The sequence below is a fragment of the Eleutherodactylus coqui genome, chromosome 10 (assembly GCF_035609145.1).
Source record: "Eleutherodactylus coqui strain aEleCoq1 chromosome 10, aEleCoq1.hap1, whole genome shotgun sequence".
Lineage (NCBI taxonomy): Eukaryota > Metazoa > Chordata > Amphibia > Anura > Eleutherodactylidae > Eleutherodactylus > Eleutherodactylus coqui.
Window position 1 is genome coordinate 56,437,003 of NC_089846.1, and position 26,096 is coordinate 56,463,098.

The 26,096-nt window shown below is 46.8% G+C and overlaps 1 protein-coding gene across 1 annotated transcript in view; it reads left to right on the forward strand.

Annotated features, from left to right (window-relative positions):
* Window positions 1–2,137: 2,137 nt before the first annotated feature.
* Window positions 2,138–26,096, forward strand: part of AGPAT1 (1-acylglycerol-3-phosphate O-acyltransferase 1) — a 35,130-nt gene continuing 11,171 nt past the window's right edge. Inside the window, 7 exon segments of the mRNA XM_066581040.1 lie at window positions 2,138–2,532; window positions 2,961–3,015; window positions 14,650–14,723; window positions 22,788–22,977; window positions 25,253–25,386; window positions 25,775–25,887; window positions 25,889–25,951. Coding sequence (XP_066437137.1) covers window positions 14,672–14,723; window positions 22,788–22,977; window positions 25,253–25,386; window positions 25,775–25,887; window positions 25,889–25,951 — 552 coding nt within the window. The 5' untranslated portion in view covers window positions 2,138–2,532; window positions 2,961–3,015; window positions 14,650–14,671.

Here is a 26,096-nt window from a genome sequence, read left to right on the forward strand (position 1 = left end):
GAAAAGTTAAGGTCTCCCTCATACAGGTGTTTTTGTACAGCGTTTAGCGCTGCGCTAAACGCTGTACAACACTTCCATTCATTTCAATGGGGCTGCTCACACAGGGCTGAAAATGCAGCGTTTCCAATGCAGCGTTTTGAAAGCGTTGCATGTCCTATTCTTCACCAATGTTAACTGTATTTCTCCCATTGAAGTCAATGGGCAGCGGTTCCAGCACTGATGAAAACGTGGCACAACTTTGTACTGCATTTTTATAGCATTAAACGCAGGTTGCTATGCCAGCAAGTCTGAAAAAAAAGTTTCCAGCTTCCTTGGCTACATTTTCAGATGCTGAAAACGCAGGCAAACCGCTGACAAAACGCTGTCAAAACGCATACCAACGCTGCTGAAAACGCAGTAAACTTGGCGTTGAAAAACACAGCGTTTTTGCAAACTTCTGTGTGGGGGAGGCCTAATGCTCTGGGTTGAGCACCTTCAGATCTGTGGTACTGGAAGGGTAAATGCTCCAGGATGAGCACTTGCACATCTGTGGAACAGGAGAGGTTAATGCCATGGGATGAACACCTGTAGATCTGTGGTACAGGAAGGGATAGTGTTCCAGGATGAGCACCTGCAGATCTGTGGTACAGGAAGGGTTAATGCTTCGGGATGAACACCTGCACATCTATGGTACAGGAAGGGGTTAATTCTCTGGACTGAGCAGGTGCAGGAAGGGTTAATGCTCCAAGATGAGCAGGTACAGAGATGGTTAATGCTCCACGATGAGCACTTGCACATCTGTGGAACAGGAGAGGTTAATGCCATGGGATGAGCACCTGCAGATCTGTGGTACAGGAAGGGTTAATGCTCCGGGATGAACACCTGCACATCTATGGTACAGGAAGGGTTAATGTTCCAGGATGAGCACCTGCGCATCTGTAGTACAGGAAGGGGTTAATTCTCTGGACTGAGCAGGTGCAGGAAGGGTTAATGCTCCAAGATGAGCACTTGCACATCTGTGGTACAGGAAGGGTTAATGCTCCAGGATAAGCACCTGCAGATCTGGGGTAAGGAAGGGTTAATGCTCTGGGCTCAGCAGGTGCAGGTTAATGCTCCAAGATGAGCATCTGTAGATCTGTGGTACAGGAAGGTTTAATGCTCCAGGATAAGCATTTGCACATCTGTGGTACAGGAAGAGTTTTGGACACCTGCACATCTGTGGTACAGAAGGGTTAATGCCCCAGGATGAGTACCTGCAGATCTGTGGTACAGGAAGGGTTAATGCTGTGGTCTGAGCGGGTGCACGAAGGGTTAATGCTCCACAATGAGCACCTGTGATGCTGGAAGGGTTAATGCTCCAGGGTGAGCAGATGCAGGAATGGTTAATGCTCTGGGATGAGCACCTGTAGATATGTGGTACAGGAAGGGTTAATGCTATAGGATGAACACCTGCACATCTGTGGTAGAGGAAGGGTTAATGCTCCAGGATGAACACCTGCACATCTGTGGTAGAGGAAGGGTTAATGCTCCAGGATGAGCATCTGCATATCTGTGGTACAAGAAGGGTTAATATTTCAGGATGAGCACCTGCAGATTTGTGGTATACAAAGGGTTAATGGTCCAGGATGAGCACGTGCAGATCTTTGGTAGGGGAAGGGTTAATGCTCCAGGATATGCACCTGCAGGTCTGTGATATACAAAGTGTTAATCCTCTAGGATGAGCACGTGCAGATCTATGGTATACAAAGGGTTAATGTTTCAGGATGAGCACCTGCAGGTCTGTGATATACAAAGGGTTAATGCTCCAGGATGAGTACCTGCACGTCTGTGGTATACAAAGGGTTAATGCTCCATGATGAGTACCTGCACATCTGTGGTATACAAAGGGTTAATGCTCCAGGATGAGTACCTGCACATCTGTGGTATACAAAGGGTTAATGCTCCAGGATGAGCACCTGCACATCTGTGGTACAGGGAGGCTTAATGCTCTGACTTGAACAGGTGCAGGAAGGGTTAATGCAACGGAATGAGCAGGGATCAGAACTGCACAGATCACAGCGCAGAGATCAGGGATGCAGGACCCACAATGCTTTGCAGGATACAGGGGGCTGAGAACTACATTGCCCATCATGCCTTGCCTGGACTCCTCCTTCTGTCTCAGTCACTCTCCATCTGCAGACTGAAGTGGGCACCGGGGTTCCGTCCTCCTGCCGCGCTGCCCCCTCCGCGGCCTCCGCTACCCGGATCTGCCGTTATTTGGCTGTCGTTCCCGCTCCGTGCTGCGCCCCTCCCCCGTCCCTCCTCCCCGCCGTCTCCCTCCGCTGCCCCCTCCCTCCTCCCCCCGCTGTCATCCTGTGCGGCCGCTGATACATTGTATCCCCGTCATTTCCCCGCTTGTTTCCTCCTGTGCTCCCCTGTCTTTCTCGCTTCCCTTCTCTGTCCTCCATCTCCCCCTTTCTTGCCTCTTCTCTCAGCGCTGCAGCAGCTGTTGGCGTTGACATCCCCAGCTCTCCATACTTGGGGTGCCCTGGCTTCCATCACCCCCATTAGACAGTTAGTACTGACCATTGTATTACTTTTAAAATAGACGTGGACCGTTACATCAGCATCTTGGGGGGGTTGCAGAGAAGGAGGAGAAGAGGTGGAGCAGATGGTACCTGATTGTGCAGCAGGCAGATTGCAGCCCTGGGGGTATTGGTACAGGAGGTAACCTGGAAAGGGGCAGAATGCCAGGGAGGCTAGCATATGGGGTAGAGCCATGGTGTGGGGGGCAGTGTACAAAGTTAAGGAGGGGGGGCAGAAAGTCTGGTATAGCTTGACACAGGGGAGGGGACTGTCACTTTTAGGAGAGGAGGGGGCACAGGAGGAAGTGAAGAAGCATTCAGAGCAAGGGGGATAGGCAGAGAGTGTGTCACATAGTGCCAGGGCTAGAAGGCTACTATGTGCCAGGGGCTCCAATCCTCTCTCTGCTTTCATACCAGGGGCAGCTGAAGCACAACAGGAAGCTGGGAGCCTGCAGGGACCCTCTGTGTACAGGTGAGTCGTGGGGGATACAGTGTATATCCCTATAGAGAACATAGTGGATACAATGTATTACCTATGTATAATAACATATGGCAGAAACAATGTATAGGATTACAATGTATGGTGGATACAATATATATCTCTATCTGCCACATATAATGTATATCATAACATGGAGGATACAATGCATATTGCTACACATATGTTAGATAGTGTATACCACTATATGTATCTACCATGTTATAATGTATCACTTGTGTGGGGGATGAAGGGCTCATTCACACGGGTGTATATTCTTTCCATATGCTGCCTGAATATGGACAGCCCACGGACACATTGAATTAAATTGGTAAATTCAGATGTTTTTTGGAGTTTTATTTTTTTTGTACAGTAGTGCGTATTTAAAAAAAAAATAAAAACCTGCAGCGCGTCCTATCTTGGTCCGGGTATTCACCCAACAACATTGGCTATGAAAGTCTGTGGTGAGTGAAAAAAACCCGCAGTGAATGTTCCGTGCGCTGCGTTTTTTTTAATGCATATTGCCAGGAGACCGTGAAAACAAAGTGATCTCAACTGGACCTTCTTGTCTCTTTTGCACATGTGAAGAATAGACATTTGCGCGATAAAATGCAGTGAAATCGGTCCGTTTTTCTAGAGTGTGACATTTTCTACTCCCGTGTGAATGAGGCCTCTTACTGCTGTGCTGTATGTTACAGCTGTGAGTCTACAACCTGTGGCTTTCCAGCTGGGTGGAACTACAACTTCCAGCATGCTGTGAGGATGGAGTATCGCTCTGCCCTGGATAGCATCTGGCTGCAGACCTGTAGCTGACGTGGGTGTGCTGTGTACTACCACAGGTCAGGCCATCAGGGCTCCATTGTTACACGCAGTATCAGCTTATTGCAGTTCACATCTTGGGGGGGCGGGAATTAATGAAAGAATGTGAAAAACGTTATGGAGATTCCAGACTTTTCACTTTTGCCGGTTTACTGCTGTGGCTAATGAGCAGACTATCCCATTGTGTTGGGGCAGGGCGGTACAGTGCTTGTTGGCGTGGCGGGTGGGTTGCTGAGAAGTGTCTTGTATCCTGGGCCAGGTTGTTAGTAATTATGTCTCGTTCATCAGTTCATTTCTGGGGTTGCTACATACGGACCATCTGGTTCTACAGCTATTAAAGGGGTTGTCTGGGACTATCAGTAGTGATGACTTAGTTGATCAATAGTTGATCGTCAGGGGTCTGCCGCTCGGGATCAGATGATTGCTGGGCCTGCTGTCAGTACTGGAAGGGGATGGCGCTGTCGGTCCGGTCAGGCACAGCTCCGATGGAATTCCTAAGCGTACGTCTTGAACAGTAAAATCTGAGAGAACCCCTTTAAGGCCATAAGTAGAGCCATAAGGTAGGCCGTCTGTATAAGGAGTAGTGCAGAGGGTGACAACTGTTGCTCATAGCAGCCAATCGGATCACAACTTTAATTTTCTAACCTGCCTGACAAGCGGCATCCAGCTTTTTGTCTTTAGGTTTGCACTTTGCTTATGTCCCCCTTTGTGTAATTTACGCTGTTGATATCCGTGGACTTTATGATTTGGTCTTTTTGATCTGATCGCTGGACATTACAGATCCAAACTTGAGGCTGCGCTATTGGTGCCCGCTTTCCAATATCTTTCCAATTTGAGCCACAGATCAACTGCAGTATATGCTGCCGTATCCCAGCTTAGCTGATGAAGAGGATCTCTGCCTCGAAGCGTGCTTCATCGCTGGACTTTTTATACAATATAAAAATATATTGACTTTCATGGAACTGCTCAAAAAAATCTTCTTTGAAAGGCTGTGCCATGTATCTGGTTCTTCTCTGCAGTTGTCCTACGCAGTACTCTATGCCCACCTTCTAAAAGGCGAGGCATCCAACTGGTTGGCAGCACCTCTGTGCAAACTCCATGTAGATCCATTGAACCCTTTCATATCTCTAGGCACTAATTTGGGTTTGCTCCGCCCACTTTCTCTTTTCTGCTTCCGTTCCTGGTATAAGGAGGTGACTGATCAGCCCCTCGATGCAACCTTCATGAAGTGTATTGCTCACTGTATCCTACTGATATACCGCCAATAATCTGTCATGGCTGACAAGATTGCTGACTCTGATGTTTATCCCTTATCAAATCCACTTGTAATTCCTTATTAAAGGGGTTGTCTGAGTTAAGGACACCGGGTCCCCATAGTACAAAATAACAATTGAGCAGTTGCTCACCTCTCCCTGCTCCTAGGACGTCGCATCTGTCTGTAAACTGACAGCGGAGACTGGAGCCGGCGGTGGTGGATGAACGGGGAGCAGGGAGAGGTAACGGCTCATCTGTTATTTTATGCCATGGGGGACGTAAAATCTGCATGTTAGAATACACCAATAGAAACCAATGGTGCGCTATACTGTCTGTATTGCACGTAATACGGACTGTAAATGCATACTATCGCACAGTGTGCTTGTAGTAGTCAGAGAAGCGGTGTAGCCATCTTTGTTTCTCCAGACCCAGAGGGTCACTTTAAAGGGGTTTTCCCATGACTTAAATTTGCTTCACAACCACGGTCATTCGTTGTTGCCCCTCACCAGTACATGTGACTTCTGCAGCCAATCGCCAGTCACAGCATAAACTTTCTAAACCAATGTACTGGTGAGCACCAACCAGAAAGGACAGAGTGGTTGTGAAGCAATCTTAAAGAGGTTGTCCATTTATAAACTACTGATAGCCTGTCCTTGGGGTAGGCCATCAATAGTAGATTGGCAGGAGTCTACCACCAGCGATCACTGCTGATCAACTCTTCACCAGGCAGGCAATGCTCATGCACTGAGTTGATTTCTGCAGGAAGCAGACAGCTCTGTTCCCACTGCAGTGGCCAGGCTTGGTATGGCAAAGATTCCACTCACTTCTATTGAAACTTTGTGTAATACCAAGCCTGGCCACTGTAGTGAAAATGGAGCTGTCTGCTTCCTGCAGATATCAGCTCAGTGCATGAGCACATCAGCTGCTTAGTTGGAATCTGCCACCCAGGATCCCGGACAATCTACCATTAATGGTCTACTCTAAGGATACATCAATACTTTTCAACCAGATAACCCCTTTAAGTTGTGAGAGGACCCCTTTAATGCAACAATGAAATTATTTTTGTTGGATTCCATACTAGTGGGAACTATAGACTTCATTTTGCTGGATTAAGGGGCCATTGTTTGGTTTCATCAGTTTGTTATAACTTCTCCACATTGAACAGACCTTACCGTATAGGTCCTATTTAAGGAAAAGTGATTCGGATCCCCTCCTCCCAGATTCAACTTTCCCTACAATGTGTGTGTGGACCTCCAACTGTCGCCCAACAAATGATTTCAGAGTGGAAGGAGGAGGATTGGGTACATTGATTTTCAAAACCCAATTCTTTAATTTTTCCTGGAGATAAGCCGCTGCCAGAGGTGTTTGGTGGTGGATTTCGGTGTTGTTCCTATGGAAAACGCATGAACGCTTGGCAGCGCCGAGCATGCATGTATATGGAGGAGAAGGGTGTCAAAGCTATTGATCGATGAATGCGTATGATCAGCTGATCTCTGACCCAGGTTGTGTTAAAAGCAGGTTGTCTTGTGTTTTGTGGAGCCGCTGCCTGTAGCTTTCAGAAACCTTTTGGTTGCTAAGGACAGCTGCTCCCCGTGTCATTGGAATGAGGCCTTACGAAGGGACAAAAGTTTTTAAGGCTGGTGTAAGTTTCGCCAAAAGTTTAACGGACACCTACGTTATAGGAAACGCCTCTTTTGACATGTCGTAAGTATTGCTATAATAAAGGGGTAGAAGCACTGAGCGGAGTCCTCCGTTCCTTTGTTTCTGATTGGCTCTCCCTGTACACCACGCTTTCCGATCCCTTTCACTTCTGCCTCTTTGTTTTAGCGATCCGTGGGGGTCTCGGCACCTGGACCCCCACCAATCAAGTTATTGTCAGCTGTTTAGCCACACCCCTTTGACGCATCTGTATTTTTGAAAATCGGTGCAGAATGGGATGAAAACTGGCGTATACCTGCGGCACACTTTGCACGATTTTTCTAACACATACCACTTTTTCAGTGGATTTTAGTATAATGGCGCACGAACACAAATTCATTGACCGGTTTTTGCCAGACTTTATTTCGATGGTCTGAGACAGAATTTGTCCTTGCTGCCTCATGGCAGCCAATCAAAATCCGTTTTTATTCTCCACTGCAGTTTTGTAAATAAAAGCTGATCTCTGATTGGCTATTTGTGGCTGTCCTTTTAGACAAGCCCATGTATTGTTTGAACGAGCGAATGGTGTCATCCTTCACTCGTGCAGCCTGTTTATACAGGCAGATACATTGTTGGCTCGTGGTGCCAGTCATAGCGGACGGCTCTGTTCGCTTTTTGTGCGCCGTTACACAACCAAGAATTACCACTGGGACTGAGGTCTGACACTTTCCACGTACCTACAGCTCAATGGAACGATCACTAAATGATGAGTCACAGCAATTACTTGATACATAGCAAACGTTCTTGCTTGTTAAAGGGACCTGCGACCTACAGCCAGCATCATGCTGGCCTATAAGGGCTGATAACATGGAACAGTAGCGCATTCTACTACCCATCAAGTGGAGATATAGGTAGACTTCTGATTTAGTGTCCCTGGAACAGTGTTTCTTCATATATTTTTGAATATATGTTGTCCTCACATCATTGACTTCATATCTTGCCCGTATACTCCCAGCATGCCGTTATGACCTGACGTTTCACAACCAAACTGTATAAGACGTCACTTGCTCCTTATACAATTTACCATGTTGGAATAAACATATCTGCACATAAAGCTACTGAGAATGCATAAGGATCACCTATAGTTTTTATGTAGGATGACTCTGTAAAAAGTTGAATCGCTTTAGCCTGTACTGATCCTGTATTATACTCCGGAGCTGCACTCACTGTTCTGCTGGTGGAGTCACAGTGTACATACATTATTTATGCTGTATTGATCCTGAGTTACATCCTGTATTATACTCCGGAGCTGCACTCACGGTTCTGCTGGTGGAGTCACAGTGTACATATATTACTTATCCTGTACTGATCTTGAGTTACATCCTGTATTATACTCCAGAGCTGCACTCACTATTCTGCTAGTGGAGTTACAGTGTACATACATTACTTATCCTGTACCGATCCCAGATTATGTCCTGTATTAGACTCCAGAGGTGCCATTGGACTTGGTGATTAGATTAATTCAGTTCGGAATTAAACTCAAGGGCCACTTATGAATTTTAACTGTCTAGGTAACTCTATGGGCAATTGTTGTTTACCTCCCTGTGCCAAGCAGATTGTCTTAAAGGTTTGCTGTGCTCACTATTCTGCTGCTGGTGGAGTCACTGTGTACATACAAGAAAAGACTAGAAGCAATGGGATGAAACTGAAAGGGAGGAGACACAAGTTAGATATTAGACAACACTTCGACAGTGAGGGTGATCAATGAGTGGAACAGGTTACCATGTGAGGTGGTGAGTTCTCCTTCAATGGAAGTCTTCAATCAAAGGCTGGACAAATATCTCTCTGGGATGATTTAGTAAATCCTGCACTAAGCAGGGGGTTGGACCAGATGACCATGGAGGTCCCTTCCAACTCTACCATTCTAGGATTCTATGACTTTACTTATCCTTTACTGATCCTGAGTTACATCCTGGATCATACACCAGAGCTTCACTCACTATTCTGCTGGTGGAGTCACAGTGTACATACATTACTTATTCTGTACTGATCCTGACTTACATCCTTTATTATACTCCAGAGCTGCACTCTCTATTTTTTCAAATTGAAATCTCCCAGCATTCCCGGTGATTTGCATTCTGGGATGTATTGTCTTATCACCAGGCACTGTACAGTACTCTAGTACAGGAAAGAAAACTGAATTATAGGACCTCAACTAAGCTGTAAAGGGTGTGTCTATCCAGACTGCTTCTAATGATCGCAATCAGAACTATGAATGCAGCTCTGGCCTGTGTTTTATCAAATGAAATGTGTGCATTGTGTTTAATTCCATAATTACTGAATATAAAGCACTGGTATACAATGTTCAGCAGCCATGAAGAGGCGCAGTGATGAGAAATATGTGCATATGAGTGTGTGCCGCATTATATTAGCTGACTTGGATTGCACCAAAATCTAGACCTCGCTCTCCCTTGTCTCTTGCTGCTATTGCTAAGTGTGCCACAGATGTGTTCCTCGTCTTCTATTCAGTGTTGTGTTGGCCTTACTCTACCCTTTGCTGCTTTTGAGCCCCCACAGTGTGGCCTCGAAGAAACTGTATGTGCAGCCAAGTGACTCTTCTAGACATCTTCTGAGCTTCCATTGTCAAGTAAAGTACTTGGAGTTGAATAAGTCATGGAATTGGGGGGGAGGGGGGGGGGGTCACTGGGTAGTTGGGGTCATGAATCTTTGGGGCATCACTGGTGGCAAATATCTGCATTGATGGAAGTGGTTCCATGGTTGGTATAGTGGGGAAAAAGTCTTGGGGGTGGTTGATATATTGTCCTGCAACAAAAAGTTACTTGGTCCTTAAGTTGTGAAGTCCTAAAACTTTTTTTTTTTTTTCTCTCTTGAATCTCTTGGCCCGGTTTTATGTTGACGGCGACCATGTTTTCCCAAATATTTGTCATGTGTTAGTCAATGTAGAACTTGGCACTTGACCATAGGACTGATTATCACTCACCCTTCCCACACCATTGATCAGTCTTGAGGCTATGCCTATCTGTAGAGTCGCCAAGAAAACTCTGGTCCCAAAACCAGAAACCCTTGAGTGGGAAGTCTCAAGTTGTGTGTACATGTCAGATGATTACCTTATTTTACTGCAATGGACAAGTGTTGCGTTATGATTGAATTCAAAAATATTCTTATTTTCTAGGCCATTTTGTAATTTTTTTTTTTTCTGTATGTCCCAAGCTGACGACGAAAGCGTCAGATTGCACAGAACATCTTCTTTGGAATTAATGCTTGTCTTCAGTAGTCACCCAGTCATTTCATAGAGTTCAGTGGTATTATTGTATCTTGTCTCCACCATGAAGAATGGGTGGAGAAAAGATGAATGCCCCCAAGCGACGGCCACAATTGTATTTGCTGGCCTGGAGAATAGGTGGGCACTATCTCCTCTCCAGCCTCGTGTCACTCAGCCCTCCGGCGCTGTGCCTTGTAACCGGCTTCTGCACTGTGGACTTCCCGCAGACGTTCCCTCCTGTGTTCTCCCACACTTTCCCCCCCCCACGCTGGCAACAAAGCAAGCCCCTGGAAGTGCCTCAGGCAGGGCTACTGCGCCCGCTCCTGCTCCTGGCCGGCAGCTCCTGGAACCGGCATTGCCGCTGCGAGCGCTGCGGCTACTGGAAGCGGCTCCGGCAGGACTGCTGCCACTGCTCCTGTTCCTGGATGCCGCCAGCTCCTGGAAGCTGCTCCGGCAGTCCTGCTGCGGCCGCTCCTGCTAGTACAGCTCCTGGATGCGACTCTGGCAATGACGAAGCGGCTCCTGGACAGGAGCGCAGCCAGACACAGTGGCCATTGGGGGAGGGCATCGCCGGACACTAGGTAGGCATGGAGGCAGACAGCGTCTCCGGGGGATGGGAGCGCAGGCATACACAGCTGTCAGCAGGAGCGCAGATGGGACAGAGGCACAGACCGCTGTCAGCGAAGGACAGGAGCACTGGCATTCACTGTGCACAAGTCGTTTACAGGGCACAAGGCACAGCGCCCGAGGGCTGACTGACACGAGGCTGGAGGGGAGATTATGCACACCCATTCTACAGGCCAGCCAATAAAATTGTGGGCATTGCTTGGTGGTCGTTCATCTTGTCTCCACCCATTCTTCATGGTGGTGACAAGATACAATGATACCGGGTTCGATGTAATCCTAAACAGTGTTGGCCCTTAGTTAGATGACACCTTCTATGGAATTTTTTATCCCCTCCCCAAATCATAAGGCAAAATACTATAAGGCCAGTTTCAAATCTGCGTGGGAACCTATGGCTGGAGGTTCCGTCGCAGATCTGGCTACAAATATTGGAAGAAAAAGCGCTTTTTCTTCAATCCCAAAATTGTGCAGCTGGGTGGAAACTAGGCAGACCCCATTATAGTGAGTGGGGGTCCACCCGGTGGTGTTCTGTCCCGACCACAGATGGAACCGTTCAGCCTCAGGGGTTCGCCTTTCCTGCTCCCTGAACTGAGCATGAAAGCGGCATAATTATGCAAGATAGCTGCATAACCTCATCAGAACAGCTCAGGTAATGAATACAGCACCAGAACCAAGCCCAGTGAATGAATATTGTACCAGAACCAAAGTTGTAAATACAGTAGCAGAACTAAGCGATTGTGTTTCGGGGTACAACTTGGCTGACAGCAATGCCTCAGAACATCAGAGGGGGGGGGGGGAGATAGTCAGGAAGGAGGCTGATGATACATGTAGCTTCACGAGATGCTGCCACATGAAGGAAAATCATCTGTGGACCTAAACGGGGCGATCACCCCAACCTACATCATTGGTGCCACCCCGATAGCTGGTAGCTGGCACCCTTTGCAACCGCATGGCTTGCACGTAGATAAAGCCAGCCGTGATCCTACATTCAATGGACAGGAAGTAGTTGCTTGACACCTACCACCGTCAACCATATTGGATTTTATGGGTGCTGCTTTTTCTGTCCTTATCCGTTTCAATGGGATAATATCTACCCCTCCCATCGCTTTCATTATATAGGTACACAACTATAGCTGTAATAATATATGAAAGAGGATTTGATATCTGTTCATTACCTGTAGTAAGGCCTCATGCACACGGGCGGATTTGAATTGCAGAATCCGCGATCGGCACGGATTCCGCGCAGATGGGCGCCGTTGATCTCTATGGAAGCATTCGATCCGCAATAGCATTGCAGATTTGTAGGCGGATACTTCGCAGATTGCTTGGACACGAGGCAGGAAGACGGGGAAGGCACAATTGACTTGCGTTTTTTTTTTTTCTCCGCACGGATGATCCGCTGTGCATCTGCATACATCTGTGTGGAAAAGCCATCAAACCCGTGATTGCCTGCAAGCACTTTACTTTCTGCAATGACTCGCAGGTCATCCGCGGTGGAAATTCACATGCGGAATACGTGCATGCTGGGAACTGTAGTCCCACAGTCAGATTTAAGAGGGCGGAAGTCTGCAAACTTTTCCCCCTACTCTTGGCATACATCTAGCTGTATAGTCGCTGACGCCTCTCCAGCGGATGTGGGTCCTACATCTGATTTTGGGGACTATATAGCCTCACACCCTGTCCTCTCTTTAATAAACTTTCTTTTAATGTCTGCCCCTTAAACATGGTCTGTATTGTGGCTTAGCCCTCCGCCTCCTGTTGGCTGGGTGGATATGGCGCAGGCGATGCTGAGCGATGGAGGCGTCCTGGGGTGTAGTGGTGAGTTATCCAGTAAATAGGACAATGTTTAGCGCTGGGAAAGACGTCAGCAGCTGCGACAGACAGGAGGGAGAAGGGGGTGTGAGGAGAAAAGGCCTCAGTCATTGATGGCAATGGAGGAGGAAAATGCGTAGGGGGGGAGAGTTGGTGAAAACTGAGAGGAGACAAAGCAATCAGTGATGAGGAAGAATACGAGGGAGAGGAGAGAAGTTAACGATGTAATGCAGGATGTGGTGCGGCCTGTATTCTCCTGCCCGGAGGAGATTGTCCCGTGAGGATCGCACCTGTTCTATGCAGTCAGCGGCTGACACCGCCATACCGTGCCAGGACAACCTGGGCCCTAAATAGATTTATCATGTCATCTGTCATTGTGGAACACTTGTGCGTCGTCCTAGCTGCTGCGGGACTAAAAGTCTCAGCCTGTGCGGGCTGCAACCTTCTAGCGCAGTTGGGTAGTTACAGCCAGATTGGTCGCAGGGGCCCATCACTTCGCTTTCCCAGACTCCTCAATAGCGATTATACTTGAGCTGGAGATGTATCGCTGGATAACTAGTTTTCAGCCCTTAGTCGACTTACAATCTGTACTGGAGCTGCAGGGGAGACCATATTGGTTATCACGCAGCTTCACTGCAAAATACACAATACTGAAAAAAAAAATTTCTGTTAATAGTGAATGATTTAACACTCAAGACTAGTAGGCACAGAGCTAATTAAAGGGATTTTGCACCTATGTTTAGTTTACAAAAATCATCTGGCGTTAAGGGTCCTTCTACTCTGACCTATGTAACAAATACGGATTGCCCAAGCAGGTCCATCAGCGTTAGTTTAGATTTTTTTTACATTTGCTGCAGTGGGGACAAATGATTGTTACTAGGATCGTCCGTCCCTGTACAACAGACGCCTCATTCACACAGGAAGGTATACAGCTGACCAGAAAGCAATTTTTAAGCTTGCCAGAATTAGCCTGATGATGATTGTTGTGCCTTTTACCTAAACCGATGATGGGATGAATGAATGTTTAGGTGAACCTTCATACCTAATAATAATCGGGCCATGTAAAAGGACTTTAAAGTGATTCTCTGGTATTAGGACAACATCCTGTACTGGGAAATGAGGAGGGGTTTATTACCTGCCGTTGTTCTTCTCTGACACTTCTAACACTACCAGTGCACTGTGGGGATTAGGTAGTCTAAAGATTGCGTCGGCCATTTTGCAAGGCCAAAAAATGACACCTAGAACCGGCAGATTGAAAGATCATGGCGCTAAAGACCCACCGCAGATAATATCACCCCTACCTATCTGGTCTTTGGACAGAAGTTTGTCCTAAAACTGGAGCCCCCTTGCACTATCCGATTGTAACAAGCACCAATCAACCTGTCATTAGTCGAAGGGTTTTTCCGTGGGTCAATGAATGCATGTATGAGGAAGAATGATTGTTAGAATTGTTGGGCCTCGTATAGTTGGGTGCGCTTCCCCCTGTTTTCATAGGGAGATCTGCTGCTTATGAGCCACCGTTTGTATGCTGCCATGAAAGATTTAATCAGCTGACGCACGTTGCCCAGTGTATTCGGATGCGCCAATATTAGATTGAGCGACTGTTCATACCCGATCATCATCCCTCTCCTCTTAGCTGACCAATTCCTGCCTTGTGACCATCATCAATTAACCTTATCTGTATGGCAGAGGAATGATTGTGAAAACGTTTGTTATTTTATACAGTATCGTCCTTGTATGCATTACATTCCCCGCTTACGCAACGGCATGTGCTGCTGAAAACGATTTTTTTTCGGCAGCACAAAATATCAATTCAGCCGACAAAAAAAGTGTTCGTTGGCTTATTATTGTTATATTCCCAAAGGCCGATGATTGGCAAAAATGAATGTTTGTGCACGATGGTTGGCCCATGCAAAAGGGGTCTTGGTCTCAATACTACCGAGCCTTTGTGTCCTCAGCAGTAATGACAGACCAATTACTGGGGATGTGAGACCTGGTAACGTCGTATTCAAAGCCAGAATCCGCATCCATCTCTGGACTGCACACAATGAGAGGGGCATGGTGTATGCCAATCATGGGCAGCCGTAGCAATCAGATTTTTGTATAAACGGATGTAGATGAAGAATCCCTCTTATATGTGAAGCCTGCATGTGTGTTCTAGTACTCGGCTGACCTGTCCTTGTGTTCTCTATATCCAGGTATTCTGTCAAGCTCTGTGTGATGTCATCAAATGTCGTCAAAGCTGCTTCTCCATTGGCTAGCGCTGTGACAGGTAAGTACCAACATATTAATGAGTGTTGTCTCGCTTAACTGCAACCCCATCCATAAATGTTAATGCTCCAGTCCAAAGGGTCAAAAAAATTGTAAATCCGATCCTTTTGCTGGGGTTCACCAGTAACAGTGTTGTGTCCAACTTAATGTAACGTAACTTTCTACTGCCTGTTAGCTCTGCTCCATTGTCTGTAGGAGTCTGCGGATTGACCACCTGTTGTATCAGAGGTTCAGTTTGCTACTCTCTCCTTGCATCTCTCACATGCTTTACACTGCAGCTTCACTTGTTCATATTGGCTGCTGTGAATAAGCCGATCTGTTGTATCATATCTTGGTGGTTTGTAGCATTAGCTTGTCATACCAGGGTTTCGGTGGAACATTTAATGGAGTTTATATGTTCTCTCTGTGCTAGTTATATGTGAGTTTCCTCCATGTACCAGAAACATACCGATGTGTTAATTGGCTTCTTATGAAATTGGCTGTAATGAGAGATTAGGGATTTAAAGCGACCATCCAGTCCCAGGAGGAGTTATTTCACTTTCCGTTCATCTTCTGCACTGCTGTTCACATACGCCGGTTTTGGGCCCAGTCTTTAAAATTGGCCACTGCAATCTTCCACCTGCCTAATACACTCAGCGTTGGTAGTCCCATCTACTTTGAATGGCTTTCTGGCCAGCGCTGCTCACGTTATCAACGGTGGCCAATCCAAAAGCAGCTGTATGCATTGGTGATCTCACATTACTAATGTACAGCTTGCATTAAGTAGTCAGAAGATTGTTGCGACCAGCCTGGCAGCCCGCTGGATCTGGGGGACGGTGCACGGCAGGTCATATAGGCAGAATTGTGCCCCGTGACCACAGAATTGTTTAAACCAATTAGTGACGGCCAGTACGCCTTTTCACTGATCCCACTAATGGGCTTTAAACCTGCACATACGTCTCTTTAAGGCAGTGCGTGGCTGGCTACTGACAGTCAGACTCCTGCCCTAACCACTAGGAAAAGAGAAACCTTAGAAACCTGCAGTTTAACCCCTTACATGCTGCAGTCAATAGCAACTTCAGCTTGTACGCAGATAACAGGGGAGCGGGCTCTTTCTGCACCCATCGGTACTCTGCAATGTGATCGCAAGGTACCAATGGGTTCTCATGGCAGTTGGAAGCCTGACAAAGGCCTCCATGTTTACTATGTAACTCAGTCTACTAGACCACCCCTCTAGCAGAGTCTAATAGGCCGCTGTCATGGGTTTAATAGATTGCACTACATAAGTAATGCAGTGTACTATTCTAGCAATTACATAAGGTTTTTTTTTTCTTTCTGAATGCGTAACCCTATAAAAACAAATCCCAAAAAGCAATGGTGCAATCCCTGGATTATTAAGTTATACAACACATTATATGTACCCCAGAGTGGTGTCATTAAAAAAAATAAAAAATGACCTCTACCTTCTCCACCTTCCCCACCATCCCCCTATGTGAAGGAGTTGTGGCTCTTGCAATGCAATGATGAAAAACGCTTGGTCCTTAAGAAACAAGATCTGTCACTAAGGGTTAAGGCCCCCATACACATTACACAAAAGTCAAAGAATCGTCCGGATCGGACATGTATGGGGATCCTTTTGTCCTCCCCTGGAGAAAAGCTACAGACCACTCTGATGGCAGCTCTCCATCTGAACGGTGCACTTATGTGCATGATAGAATCTGTAGAAATGGCCGTCAGCTGAACACTCCTAATAGCAGCGGCAGATCTATCTTCAGGACCCAACAGATGTTGTTGTTCACCTCCTCCCTCCAATCTGTTTCCAGCGAATGTCTTACCACACACATTTATAAGGAAGTAGTCCGTGCTCGCAATGTGCCCCTCACGGTCTGGCCTCTGACTCACTTATTACAGAAGAGCCTGGCAGACGGGCAGCTGTTGCCACTCAGATATGCCAGGCTGATAGCTGCTGTGTGATCTGGCAGGAAGGATTATTTTATCAGGAGAGGGACAGTGCCCGGTCAGAGTGACACCAGGTGCCCTGGATTTAGCGAGTAACCCTTTATTAGAAACCAGGACAGGCCCCTGTAGATTAGGGGATCTGAGGCTGGGTTCATTTACTTCTGCCCTCCCGTGAAGCTGCCTAGTAAATTTCCATGTAGGTGTGACGTTTGTATAGTTCCTCATGATGCATTTCTGCATGGATAGGATGAAGCGCCACTATTGGGGGATGTATAGTATGTGCCAGCCGGCCAGGTAATGATAAATCTGCTCTCACCTAGTGGCTCTTCTCTGTCTCACAGCTGCGGGGACCATGTTTTTGATGTTGGGATATATGGACGGACCGTATCTTGGAGACGAGCCATTTTGGGAGGCATATTGAAGCATATGGTCTAGGACTGCTAGAACCATTGGACATGTGCCAGGATGCCGTGGTGGCATCTTGACTGCGCTCATTGCAATGAACCAGCTCAGTGCTGCGGCATTGTTACACGTCGCCCACACGATACTGTTATAGCAGTTTGGAGACTGGCTGTTTTAGCTCATAGAGGATTGTCTGCAGTCGATACAATTGTAGCAAACCTTCAGCTCTGAGAAGTATCAGGTCTATACAACTTTCGGCCTCTGGATGTAAAGCAGAATGCTCCCGTTCTCTGACAGCAAGCAGAGATTTTGAAAATGATGATATATTTCCCACTGTGTGTATCACTTAATTAAAGCCACAGTTTCATAGGCCAGTCTTAATATTTCCGTCTATATTAGGATCATCCCGGCTCCTCCATGCGCCTACGCAGAAACGTACACAACATCGGACCTGATGTACGTTTCTGCGTAGTGAGTTTCTGGTTGGCCAGAACACCTCAAAAGTCATGTCGCCTCTTGGGAAAGTGGTGTAGACCTGCAGAACGATCCAAAAATCTCAATTTTTTTTTTTTGCTCAAGGTTGTGCAAAATATTGTGACTCTTTATGCCAGAACCTGGCGTAAAATACATCATAAATTCCCACCAAGTTCTAAAGTTGCAAAACAAAAACCCTATTTTAGCTACGACCGTCTCTCCCCCTCTTAGTCGCGGCCGCTGTACGTGGGGGATAATCATACAAGTATAGAAATATTTAAGTAAAAGGGAAAGAGCAGATAGTTAGGCTGAAACAGACTAAAATTGGTGGCCAGGGGTAATGTACATTCTACGTGACAGGAAGCCATTAACCTCTAGGCAGTCCTGTTACGCAGAAAGTCTAAAACGCGTTATTTGGGGGTAGAGATTCTTTAATTTTTTTTATTCATTTTCAATGTATTTCTTCTTCGCCATAGCAGCAACGGTCATCCGGGAATACTAGGCGCCAATTATCAGCACTGTCTAAGACTAAGATGTCCTTGTTGCCACTAGCAACCAATCAGAGCTCAGCTTTCACCTTACCACAGCAGCTTCAGAAATGAAAGCTGAGCTCTGATTGGTTGCTAGGGGCAACAAAGACATCTTGCTATTAGACAGTGGTGATATAAGAGGCCTACTAGGTTTGCTGCTGCCTTTTATATACAGAACAAAAAAGACGCACATGGCTTCTTCTCTTCACCCCCCCCCCCCCTTGCACAAGGAATCCTGTGATGTTGGTACTGATGTCACGGCGCTCTGTAAATGGGTACGGGATGCAGCGCAAATGGAGAAGCGTTGCGCAATGTAAACACTGGGTCGCATTTACTCTGACCGGCATGTAGTGAAGTACCCGCCAGAGTAAGATGCAACCCGTTTATGATAAGGCGCATCTTGCCTGCATTAGAATAGTCACCTCTGCGGCTGTCTCATACGCAAAAACAGTGACCAAGCCTTTAGCTCCTGCCCGCCCACAATAGGTTATCGTATCCGTTAAAGGGTTAATTGCAGTCAAGTTGGAGAATTTTAGTACTTTATGGCCCCCTCCGGTTATGAAATGGGAAATGAAATGTAATTTGAGAAACAATTTTCAGCTTATGTGCGGCCGGAGGTCCCCCAGGGTTGGAATCTCTGAGGTGCGGGTATAGCAGCACTTGGCCAGATGCCAACCGGCATTCACATGACCCAGTGCAGTCCGGGCACCAGGAGCGGCGGCAGAAAAATGTCAGACAATGAGCTAACACATAAGCACAAAAGAGGGTTTGACTGAGGCCCCCGGCTGGTGGAGGGGATTTAACTGCAGCAATAGAACAATGCTATGGACGAGGCCGGGTGTCACCTATAGGGGAGGACGGGGCGAATCGCAGGTGACCTGACGGAGTGGCCTCGTTACGTAGCGATGAGATAAGGGGACTTATCTGAGCGCAGCCCAGGCGTGGTCCCACTGTTCGCCGTGTGCATGGAGTCACTCTTGGCTGCTCTGTAAGTAGATTTTCCTTCCAACTAATTTGTAAGATCCCAACAAGGAGAATTCTGCCTTTTAGAATCCGATCTGACAGGCAGTGACTTCATACTCCGAGTGTATAGCTGCACATATACACGGTATAATGGGTGCTCGCTCAGGATCATAATGCAACTGCTCCACTGTGGGCCGCTCACTTCAACCTGAGGCTTGTGAAACCACAACTCCCAGCATGCCCTGACAGCCAGTATAGATGTAGACCAGCATGGACCAGAAAATAGAAGACCTTCTGTTTTTTTTCTTCCTCTTTCACAAGCTCTCTAATATGTGGAGTGACCTGTCGTATTTTTAGCTCCCATGGCGGAAGGTCACCCAGCTTTCCTAGGCTCCTGAATGGCAAAGCTTCCTACCTCTGCAGCCATACAGAAGCAGTGGATGGAGACGTAGGTCGAGTTGCTGGAAAGTCCTAGTGTCCATAGGAGCTGAAGCAGAAGAGCGTTTGGGGTATGATTGTATATTGGAAAAATCCACAGCAAATCCTCCCCAAATGGTGCAGATTTTGGTGGGGATTCTGTGGATTTCACACTTTCAATCGAGGGAGTGACATCCATGGTGAATCCGCACCTTTTAGTGGGGACTTTGTGCCACGTGTGGACATACCCTTCGCCTCCGTTCACACTGCAGTATTTCGTTGTGGATTTGGGTGCAGATTCCGCGCCCGGATCTTTTGAAAAAAAAAATTGACATAAATTTTCCATGGATAAACAACAAAGCCGCCAAAAACATTTCCCCTTTTGATGAGCTGAATCCGCGTCCGAGCGCCTAATGCCCGGCCTCAGAGATCTGCTGGGATTTAAACTGGCAGATCTATATCGGAAAAACTCGATGTGGATCTGATAGTTTAAGTGAACCCGAGACGTAGATGCCCATCTGCCAGATGTGTGTGTTATATCCTGAAACGCCGCTGCGTATTTTTTTTTTTTTTTTTAAGACAGCCGGGTTTTAGAATAAAACACACATGTGCCAAGTGGGTGATTTGGGCAGCATGAGTGAGTGACTGGCTCACTTTAAACAATGAGGCCTTAGGGGGCTTCACACAGGCTGGATTTGCTGTGGACATTCCGCAGGGTGAAATCCACATGAAAAGCCAGACTGTTTGGTGCAGATTTTGACACCAATTCACCTCCTCCTTTTGAAGAGGAGGAATCTGCATTGAAAATCGGTGCTATCAGGGCCCCTTCACACTTGCAATCGTAATATCGCCGCGAGAAAATCGCAACTTTGCTCATGAGATGTCTCAGCGTCGGCTATTTTTTCTTGCAAAAACATGGCGGCCCCTTGTGTTTTTCTCGCACGTTTTTCTTGTGATAGACAATAGGAGCTTCTAATGTTAAAATCTCATTGCATGAAAATCGCAAGTTCATGCTTTGCGATGCGGTAAAAAGGAGGCTCCAGAGGGAAACGTGGGAGATAAAAAAAAAAAATCATAAAAAAAACGCACAGAAAGATAAAACATGCTGCGATTTAAAAAATTTTTTTTTCCCCTTTTCTTCCCCCCCCCCCCCCCCCCACACTCCATGTTGCATGAGTGAAAATGTCACAAATGGGAAGGAAGCCATTGAAAACTATTGGTTTCATAATTCTGCGTTTTCACACACACTGCGTGGAAATCGCACGATTTTTTTCCACAAGTGAAGCAGCCTAGTTGACTTGCTGTGGATTTCTTCCACACTTCCACAGTATGTGGACAAAATTTGATCCACCTTGCTGCTACTGTAAATGCTGCACAGAAAACCCACAGCAAATCTGCATCCTGGCTGACCACCCTTGGGGTATGTTCACACAGCGGAGTTGCGGCAGAATTTTCTGTGGCCAATTTAGTCTATAAGGAGAAAAAACATAACATTTTTTGGCACAAATCTGCATTTGCCCAGTCAGTGGAGAAAATCCACATGTGGGATTCCGATGTGGAAACCAGTGTTTCCACGTTAAGAAGTGACAGTTCATTTTTTGATGTGGAAACGCAATTTTCCATGCCAGAATTCCGCACACTGATTTTTGCTAATTTACAGGTCAAATTCCACCTGCAGATCCGCACCAAAAACCGTGGCAGAAATCTTTCCGGAAGATTTCACCGTGTGAACCTCCGTAACGTAATTCTCCGTAGCTGAAAAAAATCTGCACCAAAATCCCTGAGAAAATCTGCACCCTTCAGTGTGAACTTTGGCGCAGATCAGCAACAGAATTCTCCTGTTTAATATAAAATCCATTGAAAGGGTGAAATCGGCAACAAAATCTGCATTAACCCCTTGAGTGGTGGGTTTCCTACCACCCTGTCGTGCCCACCAGGGCAGGTTTTTTAAAATGGTCTAATCATTGAATTTCAACTAGTTTTGCAGTTGCGTCTCAAGAGCCATAACTTTTTCATTTTTCCATTGACATGGCCATATAAGGGCTTGTTTTTTGCGGGACAAGTTGTGATTTTTTTAAACAGGGGGGGGGGGGGGGGGAGGAAAAAAAGAAATGAGGGGAAAAAAGAAAAAAAGGGGCCATGTAATTAAGGGGTTAAATAATGTATAAACTTCCTCCTCTGGGTCATTACGACGCACAAGGATACCACATGTGTGATTGTATTTTAGATTTTTTACAAAGTAAAGGGAGACAAGTGTTTTTATTTTTTTAATAATTTTTTTCCTTTTTTTTTTAATTTTTTTTTTTTTTTTGGTCCCTTTAGGGGACTTCCACAGGGACCCATTAGGACCCCCTGATCACATTCCGGGGGTCCGATAGTGACAGCCCTTTACATGCTGCAGTCACATAGACTGCAGCATGTAAAGGGTTAACACATCAGAGATCGGAGGTTTTCTCTGATCTCTGCTATAAGAGCTAGAACCTAGCTGTCCTCTGACAGCTAACAACCAGCTCTCCCTGCCACAGAGACCATCGGCTTGCTTCTGACAAGCCGATGGTCTCTATGGCAACCTGTAAACAAACCAGGAGGTTGCCGGCAGATCGGCAATATCTTCTGCTGGTTTTTCAAAGCCCTTGCACTGCTCTGTGTGGGTCTGTGCAGGCAGAGCACAATGTCACAGCTTGTGGAGTGTGCTCTGCAGCTCCCATAGTGATACATAGCCCGGAAATCTTCCGGGCTATGTTGCTATGAGCAGTGGAGCTCGTCCCGGAAATTTTCCGGGCGTGCCACTCAAGGGGTTAAATGGTATGGATTTTGCCGTAAATTTATTTTTTCTTCAGCTGCCGAAAGTCCACAGCAAATCCTCCACATATAGACGCATCGTATCGCTAGCCAAGCGTTTTACTGTAGACATGCGGGTAGTTATAGCTTGACAACAGCTGATGGGTTTCTGGTTGCCTGCAGCATGCTGGGAGTTGTAGTTTTACAATCACTTGAGGGTTGCAGCTTGCTTTTGACTGTCTGGGTGTGCTGGGTATTGTAGTTCTGCAACGACTAGTGGACTACGGTTTGCGTGAAGCTGTCGGGGCATGTTGGGAGTTGTAGTTTCCCACATTGCTTGCAGCAGTCGGGCCCGCTGGGAGGAGCGGTCATGGGGTTGTATAGCGGGGCTGAACTGTGTATAAAGGGGAGAAGTAATGCCATATTAGCCGTGTGTGCAGCCGAGTAGTGCAGAGTGCACAGAGAACACTTAGTCTTCTGAGATGTTCCTCTGATCGCAGGCTTCTCGTACATCAGGACGCTCTCTGCTTCACCAGCTGTCTCTTTCTGTCTCTGCGTAGGTGCGATGGAGCTCTCTGTGGCGCAGTGGCTTCTCGTGGTCTGTCTGGTGGCGTTCCCGCTTCTCTACGAATGGAGCGTCTCTTTCAAGTACTTCTGCAAGATGGCGTTTTACAACGGCTGGATCCTGACGCTGGCCATTCTGGCCATTCCTATATGTGCCGTGAGGGGGCGCAATGTGGAGAACATGAAGTAAGTGCCGTCCTCACCACCTCCTCTGGCCTCCGCTTTTTCCCATTGGACTTTACCTGTAAAGATGTGTGTTCCCAGCCGCAGCCTAGATCTCCATCCTGTCGCTGCCAGGGAGAAGAGGCGACCCGCCCTCATGCCGGTCCTTGTGGTTCATACACCATACGGTCCCAGAATGTGGAGGGTACATTGTCATCAGTGTCCGACCCTCCAGCATCTTATCCGCTCTGGGAGAGGGTGTTGGAGACGATCTAACGCTCCCCAGTGGTTTCTTTCACTGCTGTCTTACGGCCCATTTACACAGTACAATGATATCATTCCGTTTAGACCTGGATCATGTGAGACCAAACGAATTAATTCACTCATCATTCGTCGTTAAGTTTAGGAAAGCGTAAAACTCAAACAACGATCAGCCTATATAACCGGGCAATCGCCTGCCTGCGGCCGGAAGATCTCCAGTCACTCAACAAATAATGGCCCCTATGTGAAAGCACAGGAGCGACAATCGTCCCGTGCAAGAGACCGCTGCACACGGCCAGATTAGGATTATGGGATCCGCGATCGTCACCTGCGGCATTCTTCATCCATAAGCAAGGATAGAACATTCGCATGTCTGCTCACACGAGCGGGCAGCACTTGCAATTTCCACTCATGGAAAAAAAATTTCAGCATGTTATATTTTTGCACAGATGGCTTCCATTGAAGTCAGTGGAAGCCGTCCAACCCTTGGCCTTTACACAATTGACATAGCGGAAAGGTCGCGGATTCCGACCTTTCGCGCGGCCGTCTGCATAGGATTGCGTTTGTTAACGTAAGCCTATGGCAGCTTCCAGGGTTGGAAATTTCACGGGAAATCCCGCCGCAGAATTTCCGCCCGTCTGCAGGCGGCCTTATTGTAGTTTTGTTTTTGTTTTTTTTTCTTTTCTTGCAGTTTGTAGGTTTTGTTTTTTATTTTAGTTGTGGGTGTATAGTTTAGTATTTCTTTTCTAGGATGATTCCATGATTAGGCTTCTCTCACGCAGGCGGTTTTTACAGCGTTTTAGCTGATGTTAAAAACGCTGCACCTTGATTTCAATGGGACTTCTCAAACAAGCATCTTAGCGCAGCATTTATAACTTCTAAAACGAACGCCGTATGTTCTTTTTTGGGGCGTTCAGCGTGTTATTGATGCCCTGCATCACCCATTGAATGGGGTGCGTTAAAAACGGCGTGTGTACAGAGTTTTGCAGAGTTAACGCTGCTTACTCTGCCAACGGGAGGGGGGGGGGGGGGAATGATGACCTCAGTTTACCTTGCCTGCGTATGCAGTAAGAAACTATTGGTGTCCCCGCAGTGTTTTACGGTTCTGTGTGATGCTGGCAGAGACTCCGTATGGCGGCGAGTGTACTGCGCATGACTATGTATCTCACGTCATGCGCAGTGTGGCGTTTTTTTTTTTTTTTTAAACTCTACCACTCTGTTTCAGCGGGGTCTCATATGTTTTGCCGCCCATACGCAATGTATTGCGTATGGACTACGCTGCCCATAGAATAGGGCTTACGCTGCGTAGTACGCAGAGAAACAGAGCAAGCTGGGATCTATTTCTCGCGCGAATCTACGCACACATCAATGAAAGTCCATTTACCTACATTAATTCCATCCACAGTGTATCCGCGGCCATATATTGCGTGCGTAATACGTGATGAAAATACGGTCGTGTGAATGAGCTCTAAAAGTGAGTTCTGGATTTTATAATGTGGCGATGGAAGACCCCCAAAAATCGCTGCATCATTAAAGGGGTTGTCTCGCGAAAGCAAGTGGGGGTAAGCACACTTCTGTATGGCCATATTAATGCACTTTGTAATATACATCGTGCATTAAATATGAGCCATACAGAAGTTATTCACTTACCGTCCCTGCACTGGCGTCCCAGTCTCCATGGTTCCGTCTAACTTCACGTCTAATCTCCCGATTAGACGCGCTTGCGCAGAAGGGTCTTCTGCCTTCGGCTCGGCAGCAGCAGCGGCGTTCTGGCTCCGCCCCCTTGTACGCGTGCCGATTCCAGCCTCCTGATGTGTATGACCCCCATTCAAAAGAATGGGATTCAACTTTGTGTCTCACGCAACTTTCTCGCCCGTGTGAAGGCAGCCTAAGTACTAAACTAGGTTGCGTCCATTTTTTTTTCTTTTTTTTTTTTTGGTTGCTCTCCGATATCTGAGGGTTCCTTTGGCTCATGTTTGTACATTGCTCTCTCTTCGGTCATTGCTCCTGTACTGATGCATCTCTCTTGCGGTTACAGAGTACTGCGTTTCATGCTGCTGCATATTAAATATCTCTATGGAATTAAGATTGAGGTCCGTGGTTGGGAAAACTTCAACATTAAGGAGCCATATGTCGTTGTGTCAAATCACCAGAGTTCATTGGATCTGCTGGGTAAGGAGGGCAGAGATCGGGGCGAATTGACACAAGGAGAGGGGTGACCAGATAGGATTTGCTGGGGGTACGTAATGTGGTTTATGGTCATTTTGGGCCCTTCTGCATGTTGGTGGTATCATCCATTACATGGAGCCTCCATGGTAAAACTGATTGACTCAGTGTGCAAGAAACACACAGCTGTACAGCTGTAGAGTCATTTAGGTTGCTAATGCCGGGGTCAGCGGGTGATCGGACAGTTGGGTCCCAACTTGGCATTTGGCACCGTCTGTGGGTCACTACAACATGTAATTTCCAGTGATATATATATATAATATATAGTTATATGAATATTGGAGAGTCTGTGAAGGGTTAACTCATTGTGTTCTGATTTCTCCACTCGTTCCAGGGATGATGGAGATATTGCCTGGTCGCTGTGTGCCCATTGCCAAGCGTGAGCTGATGTATGCTGGCACTGCCGGGCTGGCATGCTGGCTTGCTGGCGTAATCTTCATCAACCGGAAAAAAAACAGATGATGCCATCAGTGTGATGACGGAGGCGGCTGAGACGATGCTGAAGGAAGATGTGAGGGGAAAAATCGTTACTTCTTATTTTAGGGCTGTATTCGCAATTCTATAACTTCAGAGCTGGAATCTTTCTGGGCTTCTTGTTTAATTAGTGCCTGCACAGAGTTGGGGCTTTTCATCATTGAACCTGCCACTGTATAAAA